The sequence below is a fragment of the Podarcis vaucheri genome, assembly GCF_965113315.1.
Source record: "Podarcis vaucheri genome assembly, chromosome: 14".
NCBI classification, from domain to species: domain Eukaryota; kingdom Metazoa; phylum Chordata; class Lepidosauria; order Squamata; family Lacertidae; genus Podarcis; species Podarcis vaucheri.
Genome location: NC_138752.1, coordinates 41,932,097 through 41,959,741, shown reverse-complemented (window position 1 = coordinate 41,959,741; position 27,645 = coordinate 41,932,097). Strand labels below are relative to the sequence as shown.

The window sequence follows — 27,645 nt, the reverse complement described above, 5'->3', positions numbered from 1 at the left end:
GTTTCTGTAGCATCCTGCTGCCTTTTCCCAGAAATGTGATTTTTTATCTCTCCCTCCCCGCTTCCTGGTAATAAAATATTTACGCTTCCTACAGATGGCACGGCAGTGTGGCTTACAAAGGCCTCCCGAGGTAAGAGGAGCGGAACTTGGGCAGCAGTGAGGCATCCTTGGAAACCCAAAAGTTACACCCATGCTGCACCAACAAAGCCTGGCCAGAGGTACCATTTTAAATGCTGGCTCCCTGGTAGGCTAAGCTATTGGCAAGCATCCTCACAGCATGGCTTTTGCATGCCTGACACATGATTCATCTCAAGTAGGTTCCCAGGCAAGACACGTTAGTCATTCAAAGGGATGGGTTGTGCAGGCGCTGCCACCTGCATGCCCAAATTCCTGCTGTTATCATAAGGGGTGTGTAGATCCATGTTCCAGTCACACCTGCATAGTAGTAGATTGTCACAGATAATACTGTACAGACAGAGTTTCGGTGGCAGAGCATGTGCTTTGCAGGCTCCAATCTCAGCTTCCATCTCTGGCATCTCCAGGTAGGGCTCGGGAAAACGCCTGTCTAAAGCTGCTAGAGAGCTGCTGCCAGTCAGTGCAGTCAATACTGAGTTAGATGGAACAATGGTACGAGGCAGCTGCATATGTTTCTACAAATACTCATACATGATCGTTCCCAATAGGAGCCCAATCTGTGTGGAGGTGGCTTAGGATCAGTTATTTATGGGCATTTAATAGGTAAGCAATTAGACTGAGTGTTGGCCATGGGCCATATGTGATGGGTCATTTCTAAATGGGCTTCTCGTTGTTGGGATGTGCGGCTTGAGCAGATACTGCCATAGTCAGAGGTTTGGGCTAGATAAAAGCACGGACTAGATACAAGCAACAGGGAGTAGGTCTTTTGTGTTTGCATGAGCCAACAGTGTGATGTGGCAGCTAAAAAAGCCAATGCAATTCTGGGCTGCATCAATAGGAGTATAGCATCTAGATCAAGGGAAGTAATAGTGCCACTGTATTCTGCTCTGGTCAGACCTCACCTGGAGTACTGTGTCCAGTTCTGGGCACCACAGTTCAAGAAGGACACTGACAAACTGGAACGTGTCCAGAGGAGGGCAACCAAAATGGTCAAAGGCCTGGAAATGATGCCTTATGAGGAACGGCTAAGGGAGCTGGGCATGTTTAGCCTGGAGAAGAGGAGGTTAAGGGGTGATATGATAGCCATGTTCAAATATATAAAAGGATGCCACATAGAGGAGGGAGAAAGGTTGTTTTCTGCTGCCCCAGAGAAGCGGACATGGAGCAATGGAGCCAAACTACAAGAAAGAAGATTCCACCTAAACATTAGGAAGAACTTCCTGACAGTAAGAGCTGTTTGACAGTGGAATTTGCTGCCAAGGAGTGTGGTGGAGTCTCCTACTTTGGAGGTCTTTAAGCAGAGGCTTGACAACCATATGTCATGAGTGCTCTGATGGTGTTTCCTGCTTGGCAGGGGGTTGGACTCGATGGCCCTTGTGGTCTCTTCCAACTCTATGGTTCTATGATTCTATGAATGGCAATCCCTTGGTTTATATAGGCTCCTATCCAAATCCCCATTTGAGAGATGAGTGGATTTACCCAGTTGCTTCCTGTATTTGTCCTGTGGGTTCACTTCACCCTGTATTCCGCTCCTCCTGAATTTCAGTTCAATGTACCTTCCAATTTCTGGAATTGAAGCACGCACATCACTCTGCTACCAATACTCTTCATTTTCACCTTTTTTTTGGGGGGGGGTCTTCTGCCACTGTGCATATCTTGCCTGCCATTGGCAAGCCACTGGGCTGCAAGAGGATTGATTTATGAAGATATTTGTATACTGCTGTTCAGGTAGACCGTAAAAAGCTGACTGCACACAATCAGATCAGGGTTGCTTCTGCCAATGTGCTCTCAACGGCTCTGTGTGCTTTGGAAACGTCAGAGGCAGGGAGAGCGCTGCATCCAAAATTTGGAATTTAGAAACACTTCTTTGAATGGAAACTTCCTCATGTTTCAGTAAGAGTCACACAGTGGGGCTGATTAGCAGGAGATTCTGGTGAGACAAATGGAAGCATATGCTGTACAGTGGTGCCCCGCAAGACGAATGCCTCGCAAGACGGAAAACTCGCTAGACGAAAGAGTTTTCCGTTTTGGAGGTGCTTCGCAAAACGAATTTCCTATGGCCTTGCTTCGTAAGACGACAATGTCTTGCGAGTTCCTGCTGGTTTTTTCCCCTCCCCCCTTTTTCTAAGCCGCTAAGCTGCTTATCAGCTGATCCGATAAGCCGCTAAAAGCCGCTAAAAGCCACTAATCCACTAATCCTTCAATGGGCTTGCTTCGCAAGACGAAAAAAACCGCTAGACGAAGAGAATCACAGAACGGATTCTTTTCGTCTTGCGAGGCACCACTGTAATTGCAAAATGCACAGTTTAAGGTTTGGATTTAGAGGTATGGAAAGAACTGGCACATGATGTAGAGGTGGCCAGCAGCTTTGAGGGTTAGATGTGCTCATGGAGAAGTTTTTCAATGGTTTACTACAACCATCTGGTTGACCACTGTGAGAACAGGATGCTGGCCTAGGCAGGCCTGATCCAACAGGCTCATCTTAATGTTTCTTGTATTCTTACTAGTATTGACGGCTATAAATCTCGATCTTAGGCAATATGATACAGTTGCTGGGAAGCAGGGCTTGTGTGTGTGTTTGTTGGTTTGCGTATGTACATACATATACAGTCATACCCCGGGTTACAGACGCTTCAGGTTGTGTTTTTTCAGGTTACAGACCTGCCGAAACCTGGAAGTACCAGAATGGGTTACTTCCCGCTTTCGGCGGCCGTGCATGCGCAGAAGCACCGAATTGCAACCCGCGCATGCGCTGCGCTGTATGTTGCAAACATTGCAGGTTGTGAACATGCCTCCCGCACGGATCACGTTCGCAACCCGAGTGTCCGCTGTACACACAATTTCAGATGTAACAGAGAGAAGCAATATCAGCTCACATGAACAATAACAATAATCCACCCATCTTAATTTAAACACATAAGTAGTCCGTGTGTCAAAACAGATAACCAAACAAAGGGGTGGCTCAGATAGGCCTCTGGTCTATACTAGCAGGGCTTTTTCTACATCTTTAGCTATGCTGTGAAAAAGGCATAGGCTTCTTACAAACGCCTCCCCCCCCCCCCCGATTATTATGTCTATAGCAACTAGGTGGTCTTCCCTGAAAAGTGAAAAGGCTTTTCATAAGAGTCTGTCAGCCCTGTCTGCTCTCGGAAAACAACGCTGATTCACTTCCCTAGTTCTGCAACATGCAAAAAAAAAAAAAAACCTCGTTTAAAAAACAAAGGAAAAGATGGAAAATAAGCAATCTCCCTGCATTCGTTCCAAATTAGGCTGTAGTCTCCATTTGTCAACTTGTCTGCTTCCCTCTGCTCCATTTCTTTACAGGATTAATGCTGGACATTCAAAACAATTTTTCCGGTGGGGGGAAAAGAGAAATTTGACTATACTTGTGAGAAGTGGTAGAGTGCCAGCTCTTGGCATATGTGCTGTCTCTCCCTTGCTCTTTTGGCTGCCGGTCTTGCAGGTCTTGCACGCCATCAGTCTGCCTTCTGAACCAAGTGGCCTGCCGAGATGTTAATTGGCCGTGAGTGTGGTTGTGTAACCTGCTTTCCAAATTCAGAGCAGTTGCTGCCTTTGTTCCTTTTCCTCCCCCCCCCTTTGTTGTGCAATTCCTTTCGACCTGTTGCCTCCCTGTCTTTTAAAACCTAAGGCTTTAAAATACATAAATAGGGGTATTTTTGTGGGGTGTGTTTAGCAATAAGAGGCACGAATAGATGCATCCAGCAAGCCGCCCCCATTGCTAAGATGAAAACAAACCATGCTCACTCGTAATTGGCTTTTGTTTTGGCTGCATGCACACTGTAGATTTAAAGCACACACCACTCTGAGAATACTGGGAATTGTAGTTTGCTGAGGGCGCTGGGAATTGTAGCTCTGTGAGGTGTGAACTACAGTTCCCAGGATTCTTTGGCATGGTGAATGTGCTTCAAATCTATGGCGAGTACACAGCCTTTCTCTTCAACACACTAAAGAGGGTGGTTCAAGCGTGAAACAGTTTTGCAGGAAAAGTCGTTCCAGAATTCTAGGTTAACGGTTGCTTGTACCTGTGGGAATCTAGCGTCAGAGTTATCAGCTTTGACAGCGCAGTGCTTAATATTTCAAGACTACAACACTGAAAATACCTGTAAATGGGGCTTTCTTAAATGTCTGTTTGCAAGAGGTTCCCAGTCACGCAACCCTCCAGCAAGGCTTGGGAGAAGTGGAAGGACAAAATGCAACTGAGCTTTTCCTTGTCTCTCTCATCTCGCTTCCACACGACCTGCTTATTGAGCATTCGGCCTGATTTGTTTGCACAAAATTCACTCGAGAGGTTGCATGACGCCCGCTCTTTATGGAGCATCGATTCCGATTTGTTTGCAGGGGAGGTACCACAATGTCAAGCAATTGCTATCCTGCTTTTCCAGTGGTTTCCCCCACATCACTTACTGCAAAAAGTCCACCCCCATTTTTCTTGGCTTAAGCGGTTTTGTCATGCAAAGGTGCCAAATCCCTTCAATTCCCCAACTTGAATTTGACGACAGGCGATTGGATTCCAGCTGCAAAAGAGCAATAGCCTAGAAACAGCCTGGGAAGCCTTAAAATGCCTCGTAGTTTCTCATAGAGGGAGGCCACTGGCCTTCACAGTGATTTATCTCTTCCGGAAGCCTGATGCCTTATTGATTTGTTTGTTAGATTTGTATCTCACTGATACAAAGCAGCCACCAAACTTTGCCATTGCCAAGAATGATTTAGATGTTTTCGTACAAAATCATGGGAAGTGTAAAGCCTTGTGATTCTTGAGGGGAAACCAGGAGGGCTGGATTGGGCCCCTCCCTTTGTTACTGTAAAATGGAGGGTGGAGTTTCTTAGTTTAGTCTTGGAGCAGAAACAGAAGAGATGGAAAATGAAGAGCTATAATAGGTTTGGAGCCACAGAAGGGTGAGAAATGGGGGCCAGAGCAGTTCCCTTATGGAAACCCCAGGCTTTCCCCCATAATTTTCCTCTTGCATTAAAGGCTCTACTCCCTTTCAGAGATAATAATGAACAAGATGCAAGCTAGGGCTGGGAACACTCCCTGCCCGAAATCCTAGGGAGTGGCTGCTGGTCAATGTAAGCAACACTTGGCTAGATAAACCTCCCTACAAGGCAGCTTCCATGTTTACTTTCCACTGTCCTGATCAATGGTGACAGGGATCACAACTCTGGGATGGCATGCAGTTCTGAGGCTCCCTTTTAAAAAATACAACTAATTAATACCATTGATTAGCTGGTGTTTCTGTCCTGCCTCCACCAGAGTTATGTCTTGTAGCCAACAAAGTTTTTCCTCAGCATGCCCCAAAAGTCTACTCTGCACAGTCTACTAGCACTGAATACAGCCCTACGAGCCTGGCGTGCGTTTGGGGATAGGGGTGTCACCCCCCCTGCTGCTACACAAAGCTCTGCGCCTCCAAAATGCGCCACCTTCATCGCTCAGTGCAACCAAGGTCAATGACTCTGTGGGAGCAAGAGATGTGGGGGAATTAGAGCAGGCAAACCTTGTTGAGCGCAGGTGCGAAAAGCCCATCTGCTGACATTTTCTCACCTACACAACTGCAGAATGTACCTGTCTTCCGTTACATGTTGTCACCATTTAGCTGCTTGAGTACATTTCTGGCGAGAACCCGGTGAAATGGTCGGTGACTCAGCCAAGCTCCTCGCTTCACTGTCGCCTATTTTCCCCTCAGGTGGCTGCCATTTTTGTTTGCCCGGAACGTTCCGGAATTAGGTCAGGAGGGGATGGAGCTGGGCCTTGGTCGCTGGGCCAGGTCTGCACCTCCACAGAAAGTGTGTTACATGACCTCCCTCACAGGAAAAAGAGTACATGGACAAGACCATAGATGTGTAGCCAGACAGATGGTGAAGTCGCATTGGCTCATGACCCCAGGCCCCCTTCCCAAAGTGGGAGTTGGGGGGGTCTCATCTGAAGTGTGGCTTGGGGGATCTAAGCTCAGCCCAAATTTGACACATGCCTTGCAGTCATGAGCTCATGAATTTATGACCTATTTACATTTCCATACCCTCCAACATTTCTCTGATGAAAATGGAGATGTCCTTGATGATGATGATAATAATAATAATAATAATAATAATAATAATAATAATAATAATAAAAAATTACCCTGCCCATCTGGTCTGGGTGGCTTCCAACATATATAAAAAACTGTTAAACATTAAACCATTAAACATTTTAAAACTTCCCTACACAGGGCTGCCTGAAGATGTCTTCTAAAGGTTGTCTAGTTGCTTATCTCCTTGGCTCGGGGGGTCAAATAGCTCCATACCCGCCAACATTTCTCCAATGAAAATAGGGAAAATAAGGGAAAGCGTGACATTCCAGGATCAGATCAGAAACCGGGGCGGCTTCTGTAAATCTGGGACTGTCCCTGGAAAATAGGAACACTTTGAGGGTCTGCATTCCTATCCACCCACCCTGCTTTTATTCTCACAACCCTGCGAGGTAGCGCTTGGCCCATTGATCTTCACAGCTGCGTAGGTTTTGAAGCCAGGTGTTCAAAACCACACTGTGCTGAGTCCTACACAAGACTGACTCTTCCCACTTGCTGCTTTCTGCACATCAAACCTCTCTACTCTTCTGGCCAGCCCAGTTTCGATGCAGGCGCAGTTCAGAGGCTCCTTTGCAAGGATAGGCAGCCTCTGGGTCTGCCGATGAGGTGGGATCCTGGTCAGCCCCAGCCAGCATGCCCAGTGGTCAAGGATAATGCAGTCTTAACAGTAGCTGAAGGACTGCTGTTTTTCCCCAATTCCCATGCTGCTGTTCTAGCTATCTCTTCATAAAAGTGTATTTATGTACCTCCCTCTTGCAAAACATCAGTATGTGTATAGGAACATAAAAAGGAGAGCTTTAAAAGCAATACAGACCTAAAGACGACAAGACACCCAGTTGTACCAGCATCAAAAGTCTTATCTGGGCAGATTGCAGTTGGCATCCATGGCTGGTTTTGTGGTGTGTTTGCTGAGCACGCCTGGGGGCCTGTTGCTAATCTACGAAATGTACTAGTCCTGCTATTGTTCCTGCTCTTTGTCACTGTCCTCTCAGTTGCCTATTCCAAGTGTGGAAGCAGCGAGGAGATGGAACAGCTTCTCCAACCTGCCTTGGCCTCTCCCTCTGGGCAGTTGTGAGCACTGAGCCCAGAGGGAGGGCAAGGATTTAGGCAAAGGGGAAGTGGTGGCTGCATCCTCTGGAGGAAGTCTATTTCTGGCCCTGCACCCAACCCCAGGAACACAGGAAGCGATCCTTGCTGCATCTAGTTCAGTATTGCCTACACGGACTGGCAGCAGCTCTCAAGAGGTTTCAGGCAGGGGATGCTCTTAGCCCTGCCTGGAAATGTCGATGGCCCACAGTTGTTCCCAGCTTGGAGCTGGCACTGGGTGTATTATCATCAATGATTTCTTATTCCTGGAAACAAATCTAATCCAAAGAGTTATTTTCTCCCCAAAACATGTATTCAGAGATTAGTTGGTTTCCCTAAGAAGCCCTTTGCTCTTAAATCCCGTTATTTTTTCCTCTTTTGGGGGGCACAGGGCAATCTATGCATGCTCAGAGGGGCTGCTGCCTTTGCTCAAGATGCTTTTAGAACCAAATGGGCTGCAAGCCTACCAGAGCTATGGTCATGTGGGCTTCCAAAATATATTTGGAATAAATGAATAATAATAATTCAGTCTATACACATTCTTGCCTCGGCAAGAGTTTCTCTTTCTCTCTCTTCCCCCGCCCCCCCGGTGTTCCTCCACCCCACTCAAGCTGAAACCTTTCCTTTTATGAAGATGGAAAAAGACCAAAATGTGTGAATCACAGATTCCATTTTCCCATGGGCAAAGTTAAGTGTTTTGCTCTAAAATGTGCTACTTCCTGCAGGCTGGATGGTATGTGTGTGTGTGTGTTGAAAATGCTACAGACGTTTATGAAAAGCTTAATTATGGGACCTAAGAGGCAGAGATTGGTGGGTAGCCCTTGTCTATGCACCTTTTGGCCCCGGGGGTGGGTGGGTGGGTGGCATTTTGTTATCTACATGATAGTGTGCCTGTTTAAAACTTCCAACAGTTAACATTATTTCTTGTTAAATTTCTCTCTCACACACACAAAGGCCAATATTTATTAGAGAAGAATGTCCTGAGAATTTTCTCATTTGAGCAAACCCTTAACTTGTTGGGCGAATTTTACACACATACAAGGAGAATATATTTGGCAAACTCTTCCTTCCCTCTCAAAATTTGCCTCCTGAAAATCCGGGTGGTGAATTTCGGTGACAACTATTAGGATCCAACCATTAGATAATGTTGGCTCTTAAAAAAGGTAAAGGTAAAGGACCCCTGACAGTTAAGTCCAGTCGCGAACAACTCTGGGGTTGCGGCACTCATCTCGCTTTACTGGTCAAGGGAGCTGAAGTTTGTCCGCAGACAGTTTTTCCAGGACATGTGGCCAGCATGACTAAGCCGCTTCTGGCGAAACAAGAGCAGCGCATGGAAACACCGTTTACCTTCCCACCGGAGCGGTACCTATTTATCTACTTGCACTTTGACATGCTTTTCAACTGCTAGGTTGGCAGGAGCAGGGATCGAGCAACGGGAGCTCACCCTATCGCGGCCCTTCCGATCGGCAAGCCCTAGGCCACCCATGTGTTGACTCTTAACATAGCTTTATCCAGTATTAACTGAGTGGAAATTTCTCAGAATGGAAGTTTGCTTTGAAAGTCTCATTTCTGACCCTCTTCCCAAAGTACTGTAGAATTCTCTTCTCCTGGAGAATATTATGTGAAACTCCAACCCACGCCACCCGAAAACAGGATGGGAGAATTTTGGGAATCCATTTTCACTCAGCTCCACCAAACCCAGACCCAATTAGCTTCTTCCATGCTCGTTCTCCCCACCTAAACATTTGGTTAGCAGTTAGCAGAGGTTAAGTGAGGGGGGACCCAGCTTACTGAATTAATAACTGGATCAGCCTCTTTCATATTTGACTTGACTGATTTTAATATTTAAAACACTGAAGGAATTGGGGGGGGGGGACTTGCTGGTGTTCCGGATGCAGGGCCTAAATGAAATCACTGGAGCTTTTAGCAAAACCAGGGCGTTAAAAGCTGTGAAGCCGAACAGGAACCTCAGGAGGTGGGCTTTTCTCCTTTGATTCCCAGCAGGCCGAAGCCCTGGAACGATTCGGAGCCTCTGCAAAGCAAACGACAGGAACCAGCGTTACTTTCCTTCCAGGGACACAGTGCTGAACGGTGGAGGGTTGTGTAAACTCTGCTTTTTGCAGGCAAACGGAAAGCTGAACAAGATGCCCTGTGTGGGCAGAAGGTCTTTATTTAGTAGTAGTAGTAGTAGTAGTAGTAGTAGTTGTTATATCCCGCTTTCCCTCCAAGGAGCTCAAGCTGGTGCACGTGATCCCTCGTTTTATCCTGACATAAACCTTGCGAGGTAAGATTTGGCTGAGAGAAAAGCGACCGGGCCTTGGTAGCTTAGTTGGTGGAACACGAGACTCTTAATCTCAGGGTTGTGGGTTTGAGCCCCATGTTGGGCAAAAGATTCCTGCATTGCAGGGGGTTTGGACTAGATGACCCTTGTGGTCCCTTCCAACTCTACAATTCTATGGCCACCCAGTCGGCTTCATGGTTGAGCGGGGATTTGAATCCTGGTCTCCCAGGTCTTAAAAGGTAAAGGGACCCCTGACCATTAGGTCCAGTCGCGAATGACTCTGGGGTTGTGGCACTCATCTCGCTTTATTGGCCGAGGGAGCCGGCAGACAGCTTCCGGGTCATGTGGCCAGCATGACTAAGCCGCTTCTGGCGAACCAGAGCAGCACACGGAAAGGCCTTTTACCTTCCCGCCAGAGCGGTACCTATTTATCTACTTGCACTTTGATGTGCTTTTGAACTGCTAGGTGGGCAGGAGCAGGGACCAAGCAACGGGAGCTCACCCTGTCACGGGGATTCGAACCACCGACCTTCGGACTGGCAAGCCCTAGGCTCAGTGGTTTAACCCACAGCGCCACCCGCGTCCCTCTCCCAGGTCTTAGTCCGACACTATAACCACTACGCCATCTTGACCCTCAGGGCAGATTCTCTGGAGCCCTGTTTAAGCAAGCCCGGTCTCCAACATCCTCAGAAGCATGTAGGCTGCTTTTCACACCATTATGTCAAATTGTTGGAGCTTGGTGAGAAATCTTGGAAGGGGTGACCAGGAGGGAAGTTTTGTGTGGAAGGACTACAGCTGTACCTCAGGTTAAGTACCTAATTCGTTCTGGAGGTCCGTTCTTAACCTGAAACTGTTCTTAACCTGAAGCACCACTTTAGCTAATGGGGCCTCCCACTGCCGCCGCACCACCGGAGCACAATTTCTGTTCTCATCCTGAAGTAAGGTTCTTAACCTGAAGCACTATTTCTGGGTTAGCGGAGTCTGTAACCTGAAGTGTATGGAACCCGAGGTACCACTGTATTGCACTTGGTTCAGCTTGGGCATTAAAACCAATTTCTGGGCACAGCATTCTTATGCTCCTCTGGTTGGTGGATCTTGAGATTATAGTAAAAATAAAACAATGTCGCCCTTCTGATCGGCAGGCCCTAGGCTCTGTGGTTTAACCCACAGCGCTACCCGCGTCCACTTGCGCTGTGTATTGTGGTGCAAAAAAGAAAAAGGAATACGGTACACTGGCAAGCTTTCAATAGTTAACAAAGAGCAGGAAAATACAGGCATGAATCAATTCCTGTGTGTAACCCCAGGCTTATCAGGAGCAAAAAAAATGACTTACTTGGGAAGCATCTAACTGCCCCCCCCCCCCCCGGCTTCAAATAATCAGCAGCGAGGGTTTAGGATCAAAGGATGGAGGCAGAGTGAATTTTGAAAGGCCTGCAAGGGCTCATCCCTGCATTCAGACCTCCCCTGGGGCTGATTAAGCTAATGTGGTGTTGCACGCGGAGCTCAGGAAAGAGGGCTGGGTGAGGTGGGGGCTGGAGGAAAGATCTATAGCTACTGTTATAGCACATTAAAAGAATTATTGCAAACAAGCGAAAAAACTGTAGCAGCAGCAAGAGACCCCCTCCTCCCTACACCCCAGTGAACTGAAAAACAGCCAAGCCGGTCTAGCCTCTAGGGTGCATGGCTGCCCTTCTTTTAAGCCCCTGAAAAATAATAACAGGAGCCCAAAGCCATGTAACACTTGCATGGAGGAGATAACTGAAAAGCCATAAAGCAGCAACTGATTTTGAGAGCGTGCCCGGAAGACTCCAACCAGCTTGAGACAGTAGGACTGCGGTCAGTTTTAAGGGCTTCTTGTTCCCATCAAGCTAACTGAGGCATGTCCCACTTTTCCTTCCCACATTCATTCAGGCCACCCCTGAGGCCCTGTGGATTGGAACCTTAGTGCTCTGTGCAAATTTTTGACTGTCCTCTATGGCTATTGGCTCATTCATGAAGAAGTGTGAATGCACACAAAAGCTCATACCAATAACAAACTTAGCTGGTCTCTAAGGTGCTACTGGAAGGATTTTTTTTTTATCATGAAAGCAGGTCACCCATCTAGGCTGGGGAGAGGAAATGGAGATAAGAAATTTGGGTGAGGGGGGTGGAAAGAGATTTGGTTTGAATATGATGAGGGTTTGCTTTTCCAACCCAATCATTTAGTACATTTTATCTAAATGGCACAGACTCACATTTCCTGCTTTTCTGTATATATATATTTCAAATAAAATTTTTGCTTGTATTCACCATAGCCTGTCCCACTCTCACCCCTTTTCATGTCCTGGTTTATTCTTCAGGGGGATTCAAACCCCCCCCACCACCTTGTCAAGGCCCACAGAATGGTAGGGTTTGAAGGAATATTGATGGTCATCTAGTCCAAGCCCCTGCAATGGTCTTTCAAAGGCCATTTAATGATTTTACTGCCTGTTGTAGCAATTGCAACGTGCTAGATGCTGTATGATTATAATTGCTTTCTTTCTTTTCTTTTCTTTTTTGCTTCTTTTATTTTCTTACATAGTATTTCATTGTGCTGTAATTTGCATTCCACAGAAGAAAAACATAAAAAGGCAATTGAAAATTGCTAGAAATACTTAACTGCAGACAATCCTGTGGACCGCCTGAATGAAGCATGAAGGTCACTGGTGGTCCGTGGAGTACAGCTTGGGAACCCCTGCTCTAGACCCGTGTTCTTCAACTTTAGGTCCCCAGATATTGTTAAGACTACAAAACCCATCATCCTCAGCCACTTAGCCAATGGTCAGGGATGATGGGACTTGAAGTTCGAGAACATCCGCAGGACCCAAGGTTGAAAGACAGTGCTCTAGATGATGAGCTTGCTTTTCAACATTAGAATTCTGTGAAAGCAGGGGGAAAAAAACCAAAACACAATTGCAAAGTTTTTTACCTGTTTGTGCCTGGTAACAAAACAACACAGAGCGTGTGGTTCGGCAAGCACCGATACAGCTGTTTGATTCTACGGTCTAATGTCTTCATGGCTTTCTTTAAATCGTCTTCCTGTGTAGAAATAACACAAAGGCTGTCCTTAAAGCAAAAACCCAAGAACCACAATGACACTGGAAAGGGCAACAGAAAGTTATTGCACAGTGGGCAAAAGAGCATTGGTAGTAGGGTCCCCAGTACTTTAATTTTGCAATTAAAAAAGAACCCATGACAAACTGATTATTTAAGTGCTTTGTGGGCATTTAAGTTAGGGATGGCTTTTTTGTCTCTCTTTTTTGGCCCAAGGACCACAAATGATGTTGGTCATCTCTCTGAGGACTGCAAACAAAAGTGGGTGTTGCCAAAATTGGCACAGTCCCCCTGTGCCCCAACTCTTGCACCTTCACCCACACATATGGGCAGAACATTAAGAAGCTCCCTACAGGATCGGGCCAGCTAGTGCAGCACTCTGATCTCCCAGTGTCGAACCAGAAGCCCAAAGGAAGTTTGCAAGCGCAACTTGAGCACAACACCCTTCTCCACACTTGCAATTCACAGTCGCCGGTATTCAACTGTACATTGCCCCCAACAGTGGACATTCATGCATACAAAAATCATACACACACACACAACTTTGATCTCAGCTGATTCAAGTTCACTCCCGATTCTTCCTTTGCAGTCATGTCTTGATTTCAAGTCCTGGCTAAAAAGGAAGACATTCTCCTGTAGATTCCTCTCCCAACTCTGCCTTTCCAAATATAATTCTGCACTGAATGAGGTGCTGAAATGAACAAGCAGCCCTGCAGGGCTGTCTGTTGGACAGCTGTCCATCCTACGATGTCAGGTGATGGAAAGGAGGGTGTGGTTTGTAGGCTTGAGGCCTGATAGGCTTGTGGGCCACAAGTTTGTCACCGCTGCTTCCCATCAAGCCCTGCTCTGTCCTCTCCTCCCACCCCAGTGCAGGAAGATGTCAGTGGATGGGGCTGGCATACCAACCGTGAGTTTGCCACCTCTAGTACACATTGTTCCAAGGTTATGAGTAACGCATGAACGCAAAATAACAGGAAGCTGGCGCAGATGGTTCGGATTATATCCTCCAACACCAAATGAAGTTTCTAGACCAGTCATCAAGAACACTCCACTGGCAGAGTCCGTTATCAATGCTGCAAGCTCAGGAAGGTACCAAAGAGGTAACCTTTGTCCCAAGCTCTGCGACACGTTGAGAGCAAGGCAAAAAGCTCACCAAAGCAAAGGGCCGCTCCTTTTCCAGGAAGTGAGCTTCAAGGGGTGGCTGTGGAGCAAGGGGCTTCCCGCCATTTTGATTCACATGACGAAACCATTTGTGGAGATGTGCGGGCGTGAGAGCCCTCCTGCTCTGCATTTTGCTGCCTCTGGCTGTCCGTTCCCTTATGGCTTTGAGAGCATGGGAGGCGCTTTCTGGCGTGTGGAATTCTAAAACACACACAAAAAAATCAATTGAGTGCTCTTTCCTCAGCCAGGACAAATAACAAAGATTAACTTGGGGATATTCCCAGGATGGTGTTTGTTTGCTCAAAAGCCTGTCTCCCCTCATCCAAGAAACTGCAGGAATAGACGGCATATAAATAATAAAATTATTATTTATTTATTTATTTATTATTATTATTATTATTATTATTATTATTATTATTATTACGCCTAGAATCCAGTTCCTCAGGTGCCGTACTTACTGAGAAAGCAGTAATTCCTCTGTTTTCCGGTTCTGGGATCCCTTGGCAGGAAAACGGCATTTAGGTCTTTCAAATAACCCAGCTTCTCCCGCAAGCCTGCCTCGCTCTGGGCTTTCCCCAATCCTGCCAGATAAAGGACGCCTTCATTGTCTGCATCTCTTTCCAGCTCCTTCACCAGCACCTCAGAATCGAGTGTTTCCTCAGTGACAGGTCTCTGAAGCTGAAAGGCACCAGAGGAGAAACAGACCATCACTTGGCACCCTGCAGTCCAGAGGCCTTCTATCCTGTGTGCACGAGGGCATTACTTAAGGGGCTGGTGGGCTTGCAATGGGCATGAAATGCTTTAGAGGAATTTGGAAGATGCAGGTCAGAGCCGAGGGTGGGTTTCTCCCTGACACACACCTTCTTTCGCAGCCTGATCACCTGGAGGCAATTTGTACGTGCTGCAGGAGAGTGGCTCCATGCAGGTCTACTGTGGAAATATTTTGCTTAACATGGTTTTTTGTCATTGAAATACACTGCAGACATCTGATCTCCCTGGAGACCTAGAGATGTGACAATAGACTGCTCTGCCTCCTTTCTTTTAGCAAATGTTTTGTGCCACTGGGGAAGTGGTAATTCTGTTTTGATTTGCTTTGGATGTTTGTATGTGATGCCAAGAAAAGGTTTGATGATGATGATGATGGGAGCCAATTTATATCCGAAGCAAAGTACTGGAGAGTTCGGAGACTTACGATGGGGGAAGACAAAATGTTGCTGTGTCTTCCCACTGCTGCTCTCCGCCCAACACTGTCATGAATGCAGAGGCAAGATGCGAGCTTACCTTGATTGAGGATCCTGCTACTTCTGCGCCATTGAGACTCTCCAGGGCAAGCTGGGCAGCCTCAAGCACTTCATACTGTATACAGACGTGGGGCTTTAGAAAAAGAGAATATTGCAACAGATCAGCCCAGGTCATAGGTCAATAAACCATGGTTTTACCAACCTCAGAACAAGCCATGTGGCTGCCTACTGGATTTAGAAGGTTATAAGAACAAATTTGGATGGCATGCCTATTTGTGGAGAGATAAGATAAAAGTACATAAGGGATTTTGCAGCCATATCTTTAAGGGACCTTTGATAGAAGTTTGGAATAGATATAAGAACATACTGGAACCAAAAACCCCACACTGGTTATCACCAGTGGAGTTGATAAGTGTAAAGAAAGTCAATATGGGGAAAAAATGGGGTAGGTACGAAGAAATGGTATTGAAGGAAGGAGGGAAGTGGAAAATTAAACCATATGACCAGGTAAAAAGATATACATACGATTGGCTGAGTTACTATCAGATAAATGAAATATTTAAAAAAGAAGTGAAAGAGAGGGGATATGATGAAAAGACATCGAAATTTCAGAGAGAGATAATAAACTGTGATCGGAAAAATCTGTCAAGTATGTATAAAATACTGTTAGAATGGAACATGAAAGATGAGAAAGTTAAAAAAGTGATGACTCAATGGGCAAAGGACCTTGGATATGATATTCAATTGGAGAATTGGGAAAAATTGTGGAGAGTGAATATAAAATTTACAGCATGTGTACTGCTAAGGGAGAATATGTTAAAAATGTTATATAGGTGGTATATAACACCCGTTAAACTAGCCAAGATGTATAAAACAGATAACAAATGTTGGAAATGCAGACAAAAAGAAGGGACGTTCTATCACCAATGGTGGGAATGTGGGAAGGTTAAAAGCTTCTGGGACGAAGTCTACAATGAAATCAAAAAGATATTAAGCTACACATTTGTAAAGAAACCCGAAGCTTTTCTATTAGGTATGGTGGGAAAAGACATTAAAAGAAAGGATTGTAAAATCTTCCAGTATGCGGTAACAGCTGCTAGAATCGTGGTGGCGCAGAAGTGGAAGCAGGAAGAAGGCCCAACGATAACAGAGTGGAGATTAAAATTAACGGAATATGCGGAGTTAGATAAATTAACAGGGAAAATTAGATATATGAAGGATCAAAAATTTATAGATGACTGGGGAAAATTTGCGGACTATCTGGAGAACAAATGTTTAGTAAATACAACGCTAGTAGGATTTAAAGAGGCACTGTAAAACACCAAGAAGTATTGCTTATGGAAAACAATGTTTGAAAGATGGTATTAATGGCAGTACGAAAGAATGGAATGCGCTATAAAGAGAGAAATACGAATGAATGTCAAGGACGTTGAAGGAAGTCCAAAAGTATGAGATGTATGAAACACGGATTTAATGTATATATATGGAAAGACTAATAAAATCTTTTAAAAATGCAAAAAAAAAAAAAAAAAAAACCATAGTTTCCTGTGAGTCCCAACTGTGGCTTAAGCCACATTTGCAAACCATGATATGAAGCCAGTGGCAACAGACAACTGTGTTTAGAAAACCTGTATCCCATTTTTCCACTACAAGAGCCCCCAACACAGGTGCATTTTCTTTTTTAAAAAATAAATAAATTATTAAACAGAAAATGCAAATGAGAAAAAGGGCAAACGTTGAGAATAAAAAATAATATGAATTCAGTACCGTGGTACCTCGGGTTAAATACGCTTCAGGTTACAGACTCCGCTAACCCAGAAAAAGTACCTCAGGTTAAGAACTTTGCTTCAGGATGAGAACAGAAATTGTGCTCTGGCGGCGCGGCGGCAGCAGCAGGAGGCCCCATTAGCTAAAGTGGTGCTTCAGGTTAAGAACAGTTTCAGGTTAAGTACAGACCTCCAGAACGAATTAAGTACTTAACCCGAGGTACTACTGTGCAAGGTTTCTAAAAATAAAATCATAAAAGTAAAAAAAAACAAGAGGTATAACTAGAAGGAATACATGTGCTGCCTCCCTCATCCTAGCAGAATTCCTTTTGTTTATTTACCTCAAATGTTTCTGAGATGGCCCTTATTGACAGAACATGGCCGTATTTCTTGAAGGTTCTCTTCAGAGACTTCAGGCAGAAGTCTTTGGCAAAGGGGCCTGCATAGAGTGTCAGCATGTTGGCCAGCCTGGTCCTCATCTGCGATAAGGGGAGGGTTTAAAAACAAAATTAGTTTTTCACTTCTGTTCCAGAACAAGGCTGGTTGCATTTTGGACCCCCAGGATCTTCTTTTTTTAAGTAACTTGCTCCCCACCTCAAACCATAAGGCTTTGGGAGAAGATTCTGGGCAGATAAAGGAAGCATTTCTTCACACAGTTAAACTATGGAACTCGCTGCCACAGGAGGCAGTGGTGGCCCCAAACGTGGATAGTTTGAAAGAGGATTAGACAAAATCATGGAGGACAAGGCAATATGTTCTGTTGGTGTAATGTGAATAATGGGCTAAATTACACAGTGCTTGGGCTCGTGTTTTCAGGAGCACATTTTCCATGTCTGGATGCTCTTGAAATAAGGCTGTCAGGTGCATTGGGTTACCATAGCAACACAGCCAGGTTGAGTGCATGACTTGCTGAGTCATTCACCCTCCCACTGGTTCAGGACTGCTCAGTCAAGGCAGGATTTCACAGAACGGCCACCCACAAATCCACTCCTGGTTTTATGCACCCCACAAAAAAGTTATTCTTCTCAGCAGCCTAGTTTAGGGAGAGGAGAATATTTTGTTGTTGCTACTGTTAAAAACGCACAATCAAATCAAAACAGGGACTCAGAAAGCATCACCAACCAATAGCAAATCATATGGAGACCTTCCTGTCAATCAGATTTTGGGGAAGCTTTTGGCCCTTCAGATGTCAATGAACTACAACTCCCATCACCTCTGGCCTTGCTTGTTGGCATGGATGGGAACTGTAGTTCAGCAACATCTGGAAGTAATAATAATAATAATTTATTATTTATACCCCACCCATCTGGGTGGGCTTCCCCAGCCACTCTGGGCGGCTTCCAGCAAAAAATTAAAATACCATAATACATCAAACATTAAAAGCTTCCCTAAACAGGGCTGCCTTCAGATGTCTTCTAAAAGTCTGGTAGTTGTTGAATAATAATAATAAAGGTTCCCCACACCTGCTTTGGGTCTTGCTTTGGCCACCCCTGCCGAAGGACATAGGGAAGCGCTGTTTACCTTGGAAACTGTTTCTGCAACCTGGTTGGGTGTGGCATGCTGAGAATCCAAAGCAAACTGAATTACACTGAAGGAGGACCTGGGAATCTCTTCCAGGGCTCTCTGGAGTACCTAAACACAGAGAAAGTTGGGTAGGAGACATTTGCAGTCATGGGCTGCAGGGTCCATAAAAGTCAAAACCTTTTTTATTATTATTATTAAAAAAAGATGTTTATTGCAAAATTTTTCAACAAAGAAATCACCAAACATATAAAGTACCATCACCAAAAAAATAATAATAATAATAAAAAAACAATCAGAGAAAAACAGGAAAAAAAACAAAAGCAAAAAAGTAACCCACAGTCCATAAATCATATTTCCATAGCTTTAGGACTTCCTCACATCTCCCTTTCCTGCATTCTCACTAATAAAATTATGAACAGCAATTTGTTACCTTGTTTCAATTCTTATTTTGTAATTCTCGAATATTATGTCTCAAACCTTAAATATATCTTTTTGTCAAATACTTAACTGCTTGACTTAAACATAATATTACTTCAGGTTTCATCTTTTTCTTAAACCTCACTTATTCTCATAATATCTTTCAACTAAATTACTGATGCCGTGTTATTTTCTATCGTGCATTATCTTAACATTCATACAACTTATAATATTTTTGTAAATAGTCCTTAAACTTCTTCCAGTCCTCTTCCACTGTCTCTTCTCCCAAGTCTCGGATTCTGCCAGTCATTTCAGCTAGCTCCATGTAGTCTATCAATTGCGTCTGCCATTCTTCCAGCATGGGCAAATCTTGTGTCTTCCAATGTTTTGTGATGAGTATTCTTGCTGCTGTTGTTGCATACATAAAGAAAGTTCTATCCTCCTTTAACACCCTCTGGCCGACAATGCCCAAAAGGAAGGCCTCTGATTTCTAAAAGTGAAAACCTGACTGCATGGAAAACGAATATCTGGGGCAGGGAAGCCCTTTCAGACTCAGGACTGCTGTGTTCCTTTTTGGGAAACCTCCTGAGGGTCACATAACAGTGGTGGGTGGGGCCAGATGCAAACATGGGCGGAGCGATGGATGCAAATATTACCTTTGTACAGTAAGCTTCGTAGCTTCTACACAGGCTCACACACCCTTCCTCTGGATGAGGAAGAGGCATTATCAGAGTTCCAGGGACACATTCCCAGCCAAGCAAAAACTCTCAAGGAGGGTGTGAAGCACAGCCATTGAGGGGTGTGGCCTGCAGAAAAGGGGTGTGGCCTGTGTGGAGAGTCCTGAAGGCCAGAGAGAGAAGCCTGTCTGGAACTGACAGGAGCCCAACACATCAGGAGGGCAGCAGGTTGGCAAAGGCTGTGTCAGCAAAATACACTTACAGTTAAAAAGAAAAAGGTAAAGAACCCCTGACAGTTAAGTCCAGTTGCGAACGACTCTGGGGTTGCAGAGCTCATCTCGCTTTACTGGCCAAGGAAGCCGATGTTTGTCTGCAACCAGTTTTTCCGGGTCATGTGGCCAGCATGACTAACTCGCTTCTGGTGAAACCAGAGCAGCACACGGAAACGCCGTTTACCTTCCCGCCGGAGCAGTACCTATTTATCTACTTGCACTGGCGTGCTTTCAAACTGCTAGGTTGGCAGGAGCTGGGACCAAGCAACGAGAGCTCACCCTGTCGCAGGGATTCGAACCGCTGACCTTCCGATCAGCAAGCCCAAAGCTCAGTGGTTTAGACCACAGCGCCACCCGCATCCCAATAACACTTACAGTTATTTATTAGCTATTTTAAAAGTTTTCTTTATTTGTGCCATCCAAGTTACACCAGTGCCTTTTCCAATCACAGGCCTGAATTGACCAGAAGGAGGCAAAATTCTTACTTAGCAATTGGGTAGAATGTTCTTTGCACACCCCTCTTCCTTATATATTTTTCTTTTAATGAGAGCAGAATATTCAGGGTGCGTATCAGATTCCTAAAAGGCTCTGTGCAATTGCTACACTAAGGAGCACAAAACCATACTAACCATGCATGCAACCCCCCCTCCTGAAAATCTGAAGTGGTAGAGTCCTTTTGACTGTCTCATTTATTCAGGCTATGGTCACCCAGGGAGCTTAAAGGCCAAATAAGGATTTGAACCCGGGTCTCCTGGGTCCTAGTCCTCCTCTTTTAAACATTCTGGTTCCAAGTGCTTGAATCAGTTCTCTATGCTTCGGTTGAGAAGGACCAAGGTGTGTGGGGTTTCTCAGCTTTGGAAAATGACTATTAAGCTGGGATAAAATGTCAAGGCCCGGGGGGATATTTATAACTCACTTGATTAGGAGAGCCAGTCTGATTATGATTTTGACAGTTGTAAGAAGCTCCCTCATTCTGTTGTCCCAGAAGCAATGTTTTTTGACCAACAGAGTGCAAGATGTCTAGAAGGCTATAAGACAATGAAAGCAAAGTCTATTTAAAACAAACAAACAAACAAACAAACAAACAAACAAACAAACCCACTGTCATGTTTTAAACTGACTACTCACTTTGATTAGATAATAATAATGATTAATATTTATACAGCTCTGTGGGACTCTCAAAAGTCCTTAATGGAGAACCACCCTGTAAGTTGGCCAATATTATTATGCTTCATAATGCAAGGAGGAAATGTTTAATTAAAGGCAAGTGGGAACTGCAAGGAAACTTCTAACGAAAGGCACAGTCACCCTGGAAAACATCAATAGTGCTTTTTGAGTCCACACTGGACAGGGGGTGGCGGTGATGTAATAGCACTGCATCACAAAACAGTGAAAACAAATAAGGTCTGAAAAAACATGGGGCCAACACAGAAAAATCCAAATGCAGCAGGCTGATACCATCTGGATATCCTGTACAGAGTGAACGAAGGTTGGCAATTCCAGATTAAAATTGTGACAATGGAGACAGCCAAGAGCACTAAAATGTTGAGTTTCCAGGTCCGGCTCCTTTTGCAAAATCAACAACTGGCGATTGCGACAAGACCACGGATCGTTAGATGAAGGCAAGTGGATTATCATGTGGACAATGTGTCCTGAAAGGTGCGGGTAGCTGAATTGCACAGTGTTCTTTCCAGAGACTCTGCCAGCACAATAATAACTTGTCTAAGTGGAGTGATGGTGCTACAGAAGGCTGAGATACGCACATTGCTCAGGCAAAGGCTGCCCCAAAAAGAGAATTAAAAACAGCACAAAGGTTATTTACCATTGGTTGGGTTTCCTCACCCCGTTCTTTTGCTGCGGCAAGGCACCGTTCCATGCCTCTCCCGTCTCCCTTTGCTCTAGCTGTCTTGCTTCCAGGTTCAGCTCTGCTACCTGGTGTGAAGCCAATATAATTTTACCAGACATTCCCCTTTCCAGAATCTGCGTTCAGTCACAGTTCCAGGTTTCTGATCTGGGCGTTTCGCTAGGGGCGTGTGGAAGCGTTTGCGCGGATTTCCTTTGCAAATTATGCGCCCGTACAATATTAAGAATTAGGGCGAGGTCTTGGCACCCAGGAAGAAAAGGGGGCTTGAAGAAAAGAGAGCCAGTGTGGTGTAGTGGTTAAGAGCGGTAGTCTCGTAATCTGGGGAACCGGGTTCGCGTCTCCGCTCCTCCACATGCAGCTGATGAGTGACCTTGGGCCAGTCACACTTCTCTGAAGTCTCTCAGCCCCACTCACCTCACAGAATGTTTGTTGTGGGGGAGGAAAGGAAAGGAGAATGTTAGCCGCTTTGAGACTCCTTAAAGGGAGTGAAAGGCGGGATATCACATCCAAACTCTTCTTCTTCTTGCAACTAGATCACGTTTCCCCCATTCTGGAACCCTCTGAACATTTTGAACTCCTACCAGCCCCAGTCAGTGGGGCAAACGGTAAGAGATGATTGGGGGGGGGGGGGGCGGAAAATCAACAGAATCTGGAGAGCACCACGTGGGAGGAGATGGCGATGGAAACCAGACTTTAGGCCACTGCTGGCAGGCAAAATGGGAACCTTCTGGCAGAGCAGAAATTAAATCCCTCACCTCCTACTGAAACTAAGCCTCTGGACTCAATTATCAGCTGAAATTTGGCAGGCGTCATGGGGGTTCATTATCTTTAGGTGCCTACAGAATATGTGATGGTTTTAAGAATGCTTTTCCTGAGGTGTGACTCGGTCATCTATGAAATATTAATTGTACATCTGTAGGATGCTTTTAGGTTTTGTTGGAATGGTTTAAACTATTTTTTAGAGTTTGCCAAAAGGGTTTGATCTTATTTTTATCTCGATGTACACCGCTTCGGTGCCCTCAGGTTGTGAAGTGGTTTATAAATTTGCAAAACACAACAACAACATGTAGTACAGTGGTACCTCGGGTTAAGAACTTAATTCGTTCTGGAGGTCCGTTCTTAACCTGAAACTGTTCTTAACCTGAGGTACCACTTCAGCTAATGGGGCCTCCCATTGCTGCCGCGCCGCCGGAGCACAATTTCTGTTCTCATCCTGAAGCAAAGTTCTTAACCCAAGGTACTATTTCTGGGTTAGCAGAGTCTGTAACCTGAAGCGTCTGTAACCCGAGGTACCACTGTATTACTAATAAGCCTAAGAACGTAGGCACTTATCCTTCCTCCAAATACTTCCCTCTCCCTCTGTTGTCTCCTCGGGGGGTCACATTCAAGACTGTAAGCTCTTTGGGGCAGGGATTTGTTGCCTTCTTACCCTGCAGAGCGACCTTCACACCAATGGCTCTGCGAGGGAACGATTCCCTGTCTCCAGGATTTAGTGACAGCTCTCCTTTGCACTCTCCAGATTAAACTCAAATTAACCACATCCATTCTGGGGGCTTGTAAATCTTATCAGCAGAGCTCCCCATCTATAGCTCCTCTTGGGTCTTCAGAGAGGCTCTTGGTAGTTCATTGTGGGGTGGATATCCCAAGAGAGGCCATTTTCTGTGGCAGCTCTAAGATGTGCCATTCCCTCCCCACAGAGGTCTGCCAGACACCTTGCAGAGCTTTCGTTCTCTGCTGAAGACATCCCTCTTTCACCTGGTCTTTGAGATCGGGCAGAGGCAGGCAGATTTAGGACCCAGCCTGATCTTTCTCACTGCAGATCGTTTTAACTGATTTTAATATTTTCACAGTGCTGTAACTTGCTCTGGGACCTCGCGGTGACAAGCCTGACCTATCTGCATACTTGCAACATCTGTTTTTATTCTGTATGATCAGTCACACAAGGCAGCAGGTTCACAGCTATTATAAAATATGCTTCGTGGAAGTCGTGGCTCCGCTGCTCTGGCTCCAGGGAGGGTGAGGGAATGTAATTTGAGTGAAGTGTCCTATTTGCGGCATTTGCCATGTGTATTATTCTTATATTATTTGCATTTTTTTTGGGGGGGGGAATATATAACATTTGGTTATGGTTCAGAGGGAAGAATTCATCATCAAGAAAGCAGCTGCTCTAGCTAAACCCTTTCTATGGGTCAGTGATGCATTTGGAGGAATTCGTTACATTCCACAAAGGAGTTTGTCGTCAAAACTGTTCCCAAGGACTCTAGATTACTTGGGCTTGAAAAGGACTAATTTGTCGAAATGGGCTTGCAGTCACCCCAGAGTGACTCAGACTCAAACCCCACCTGATCAGAACCACAGAACTGTAGAGCTGCAAGGGGACCCCAAGAGTCATCTAGCCCAACCCCGGCAATGCAAATGAACGAATTAAATCCCACAAACTTATTTCAAAGGCAAAGCAAGCAAGCCCTTACTTTCCTCTCCCACTTTGACGTATTGCATCCCAAACATTTAGGGTTGGTTCTTTCGTTGATCCCTGGCATTTTCTCCCTCCCTACAACCCGTCAGCAGGCATACAATCTTTTTGCAGACAAATATTTTTCAAAAGAAAGGAAGAAAGGAAGGAGGGAAGGAGGGAAGGAAAAGAAGCGCAAAAGATGCAAACCCACATACCTTCCTGGGTCCTTGGCTGATGAAATACTGGGCCAGTTCAAGGGCACACTTGGCATCTTCGGTTGGATCATGGCCGCTTCCGTCTGTGCATTGGATTTGCTTCCTGCAAAGCAGAAAAGCAAGATGTGCAGAAGATTTAAGTGCGGCGATGCAGTGAGGGCCGTGGTAACAGCACACTCTGCCTTGCAGAATGGCTCTTTCATGAAAAGAATCCCCCTTTGTGGCCGAGAGCAAAGACAATCTCCTCTTGATTTCCGGGATCTGCTCTGTTTTCCAAACCTTGGGGTGGAAGTTGGCACAATCTGACCCCTCACAGGTTGGAAAAGGGCCGTAACTCAGTGATAGAGCATCTGTTCTGCATGCAGAATGTCTCGGGTTCAATCCCTGGCATATCTCTGGAGCAGGGCTGGTAGGGACCCCGTCTTGAAATCCTGGGGAGCTGCTGCCAGTCAGAGTAGACTGGTGACTGGGAGCGGCCGCCGAGACCATATAACACCGGTCCTGAAAGACCTACATGGGCTCCCAGTACGTTTCCGAGCGCAATTCAAAGTGTTGGTGCTGACCTTTAAAGCCCTAAACCAGGCTTCCTCAACCTCGGCCCTCCAAATGTTTTTGGCCTACAACTCCCATGATCCCTAGCCAGCAGGACCAGTGGCCAGGGATGATGGGAATTATAGTCTGAAAACATTTGGAGGGCTGAGGTTTATTTCTTTGACATCTGATGGGAGGGCGTTTCACAGGGTGGGTGCCACCACCAAGAAGGCTCTCGTCTGGTTCCCTGTAACTTCGCTTCTCCCAGTGAGGGAACTGCCAGAAGGCCCTCGGAGCTGGACCTCAGTGTCCGGGCTGAGTGATGGGGGTGGAGATGCTCCTTCAGGTATATAAATTCAATTCAATTCAAAATAAAATAAAATAAATAAATACATACAGTGTGATCCTATATAACTGCATACTCGAAGCAAGCCCCACTGAGCCCAGATAAGCATTGATAGGATTCCAGCCTTAATCAGTTGCAAAATCCTCTGCTTAGAAAGATCGCCTTTCATGATTCAGCAGCTCAACATTTCACTTATTATACACTGACTTAAACTGTTGGTAGAGCATGAGACTCTTAATCTTAAGGTCATGGGTTCAAGCCTCATGTTGGGCCAAAGGATTCCTGCACTGCAGGGGGCTGGACTCAGATGAGCCTCACAGTCCCTTTCCAACTTTATGATTCTATAGCTTGGGGGAGATGGGTGACAGGGGAAATACTTTACCTTAAAACTGCTTCTGCTAAGAATTTGAGCTTGAACCGTTTGCCACCCTTCCTGGCAAAAAGAAGAGAAGTATCTATAATGTTCAGATGCACCATCTGGAAGAAGCGGAGAGGGGTGTTAGAATACATGACTCAAAAAAGGGTGGCATTTTTAAGTCGCAAACGAGGCTAGGAAACTTGATCTTTTGCTACTGGCCCGGATTTGCAGCCTGCAAACTGGAAAAATACTAATAGTGAACAAGAACGGCCTGTTGTATCAGTCCAGCAGCCCGTCCTGTCCACCATCCTGTTTTCACAGCAGCCAACCAGATGCCTGTGGGAATCTGCCTGCAAGCAGGACACAAGGCCAATGACTCAAGATCGCCTTCCTCCACGGCTGGATCTAGACGCAGCCAAGAAGTGATTCAGTTAAACACGTTGTAAACTTCACACAGGGAAGTCCCGTTGGCGAAAAACAGGACTCCACAGTGCCATCTGGTGTCAAAGTGTTATAATACATATAAAGCGCTTTATCTTTACAAATGTAGCCGAGTCCCACTCGATCCTTTAGTGTGGCGGCACTTCGGAACTCTCTGCCTGTTGAGATCAAGCAGGTGCTTTTCCTGTGCTTTTTCCGACACCTGCTAAACACATTCTTGTTCAGAAAATCCTACTTAAGATGCTTAGAAAGTTAAGGCGATTCTAATCTGTTTTAGCATTTTAACTTTTATACTCTTTATAAAGTGTGGTTGTGACTTTTTTCCTTGATTTTACTGCTTTATCTTTCTGCAAGCTGTTCTGAGGTTTTCTAAAACCAATGGCTTCCAAGTTACAAGATTCTGAACAGTAAAGATCTGTTCGACAGTGGAACAGACTCCCTCGGAAGGTTATGGATTCTTCTCCCTTGAGAGATTTTTAAGCGGAGGTTGGATGGCCATCTGTCTTGGATGTTTTAGTTGAGATTCCTGCATCGCAGGGGGTTGGATTAGATGACCCTCGGGGTCCCTTCCAACTCTACGATTCTGTAAGTGGTGTATGAATTTTGTGCAATAAACAAACAGCACCTTGCCCGCCTGCAACTCCTAGCACCTGGTATGCAGAGGCAAACTGGCTCCAACAATGGAGGTAGAACATAGCTGTTATGTTATGTACAACTAGAGCTGGGTAATATATCCTTGCAAGGATAATTACCCTTAATCATCCTTGTTTTTCCTTCTCCAGCTGTCTCCCGCTGTCATGAGAGCTGCCTAAATTAAGGCAGACCGGAACCGGAAGCCAGGGGCAATATATATCTTTCAAAACCAGTTTCAAGTCCACATCATGATATTGGTTTCAGAATTTTTGACCTGGCAATACATTGTGAATCATGATTTGTGTTTGTGTGTACTATGCAAAAATCACAATGTGGGGTAAAATGCGTGAAGCCAGTCAATGCCTCTAACACAGCTCCATCCTTATTTCAGACGTCGTGACATATTGGTATATATCACGATCACACATATCGCCCAGTATTAATAACAATCCTTGATAATAGCCCCTAGACGGCTAGATGGACAGAGAGCCTAACTCGGTATAGCTCCATGTGTTTCTAAGGTTAAACATGCAGATTCAATTTCCTTGCCCTTTACGCAAGAGGTCCGAGCCCTGAGAGGAGTGAGAGTTGTCGAAGGAAAGGAGACTCGCAGACTCACTTCTAGAGCTTGAAGGTCAAAATTCAAAGAGTGGCCCACTAAAACCGCGTCGGAGGGCAGCAGCTTCTTCAACTGGACCTGGATGTCGGCGAGGGTTGTCGTGACGGGAAGGAGCAGCTCTTCCGTGATGCCAGAGTAACTTCAAAACACAAGAGGAGTAGTAGTCAGAGCCCCTGAAGGAATGCTGCATTTTCAAGCCAAGGCAAAGCTCTGGTGGGAATCCTTGGCACAGAATCTCGCCCGGCCTCTTCATTTAAAATCTGATTTGAAACACCCCGAATTTCCTTTTCCTGGCCAAATCCCACCTTCCCTGTGGAACAGCTCAGAGCTGGCCTTTGCAGGGAGAAGGGATGTCACAGAACGGCTTGGGTCGCTTCTTACAGCCCGGGAGGGAAATGTAGGTTTGTCCAGAAAGGGTATGTCATTTCTGATGATCAGTCTGTGAGTGCCGATACTTATACAGTGGTG

The 27,645-nt window shown here is 45.5% G+C and overlaps 1 protein-coding gene across 1 annotated transcript in view; it reads right to left on the bottom strand.

The window, feature by feature from the left end:
• Positions 1 to 9,119: 9,119 nt before the first annotated feature.
• The window catches only part of REXO5 (RNA exonuclease 5), a 35,176-nt gene continuing 16,650 nt past the window's right edge, over positions 9,120 to 27,645 (bottom strand). The window contains exons 9-19 of the mRNA XM_082200078.1: positions 27,178 to 27,316; positions 25,509 to 25,603; positions 24,250 to 24,352; positions 21,558 to 21,647; positions 18,347 to 18,457; positions 17,167 to 17,304; positions 15,100 to 15,192; positions 14,277 to 14,496; positions 13,811 to 14,019; positions 12,533 to 12,642; positions 9,120 to 9,336 (exon numbers count right to left, since the gene is read on the bottom strand). Of these exons, the coding sequence (XP_082056204.1) occupies positions 9,273 to 9,336; positions 12,533 to 12,642; positions 13,811 to 14,019; positions 14,277 to 14,496; positions 15,100 to 15,192; positions 17,167 to 17,304; positions 18,347 to 18,457; positions 21,558 to 21,647; positions 24,250 to 24,352; positions 25,509 to 25,603; positions 27,178 to 27,316 (1,372 nt within the window). The 3' untranslated portion in view covers positions 9,120 to 9,272. The remainder of the gene's footprint in view (positions 9,337 to 12,532; positions 12,643 to 13,810; positions 14,020 to 14,276; positions 14,497 to 15,099; positions 15,193 to 17,166; positions 17,305 to 18,346; positions 18,458 to 21,557; positions 21,648 to 24,249; positions 24,353 to 25,508; positions 25,604 to 27,177; positions 27,317 to 27,645) is intronic.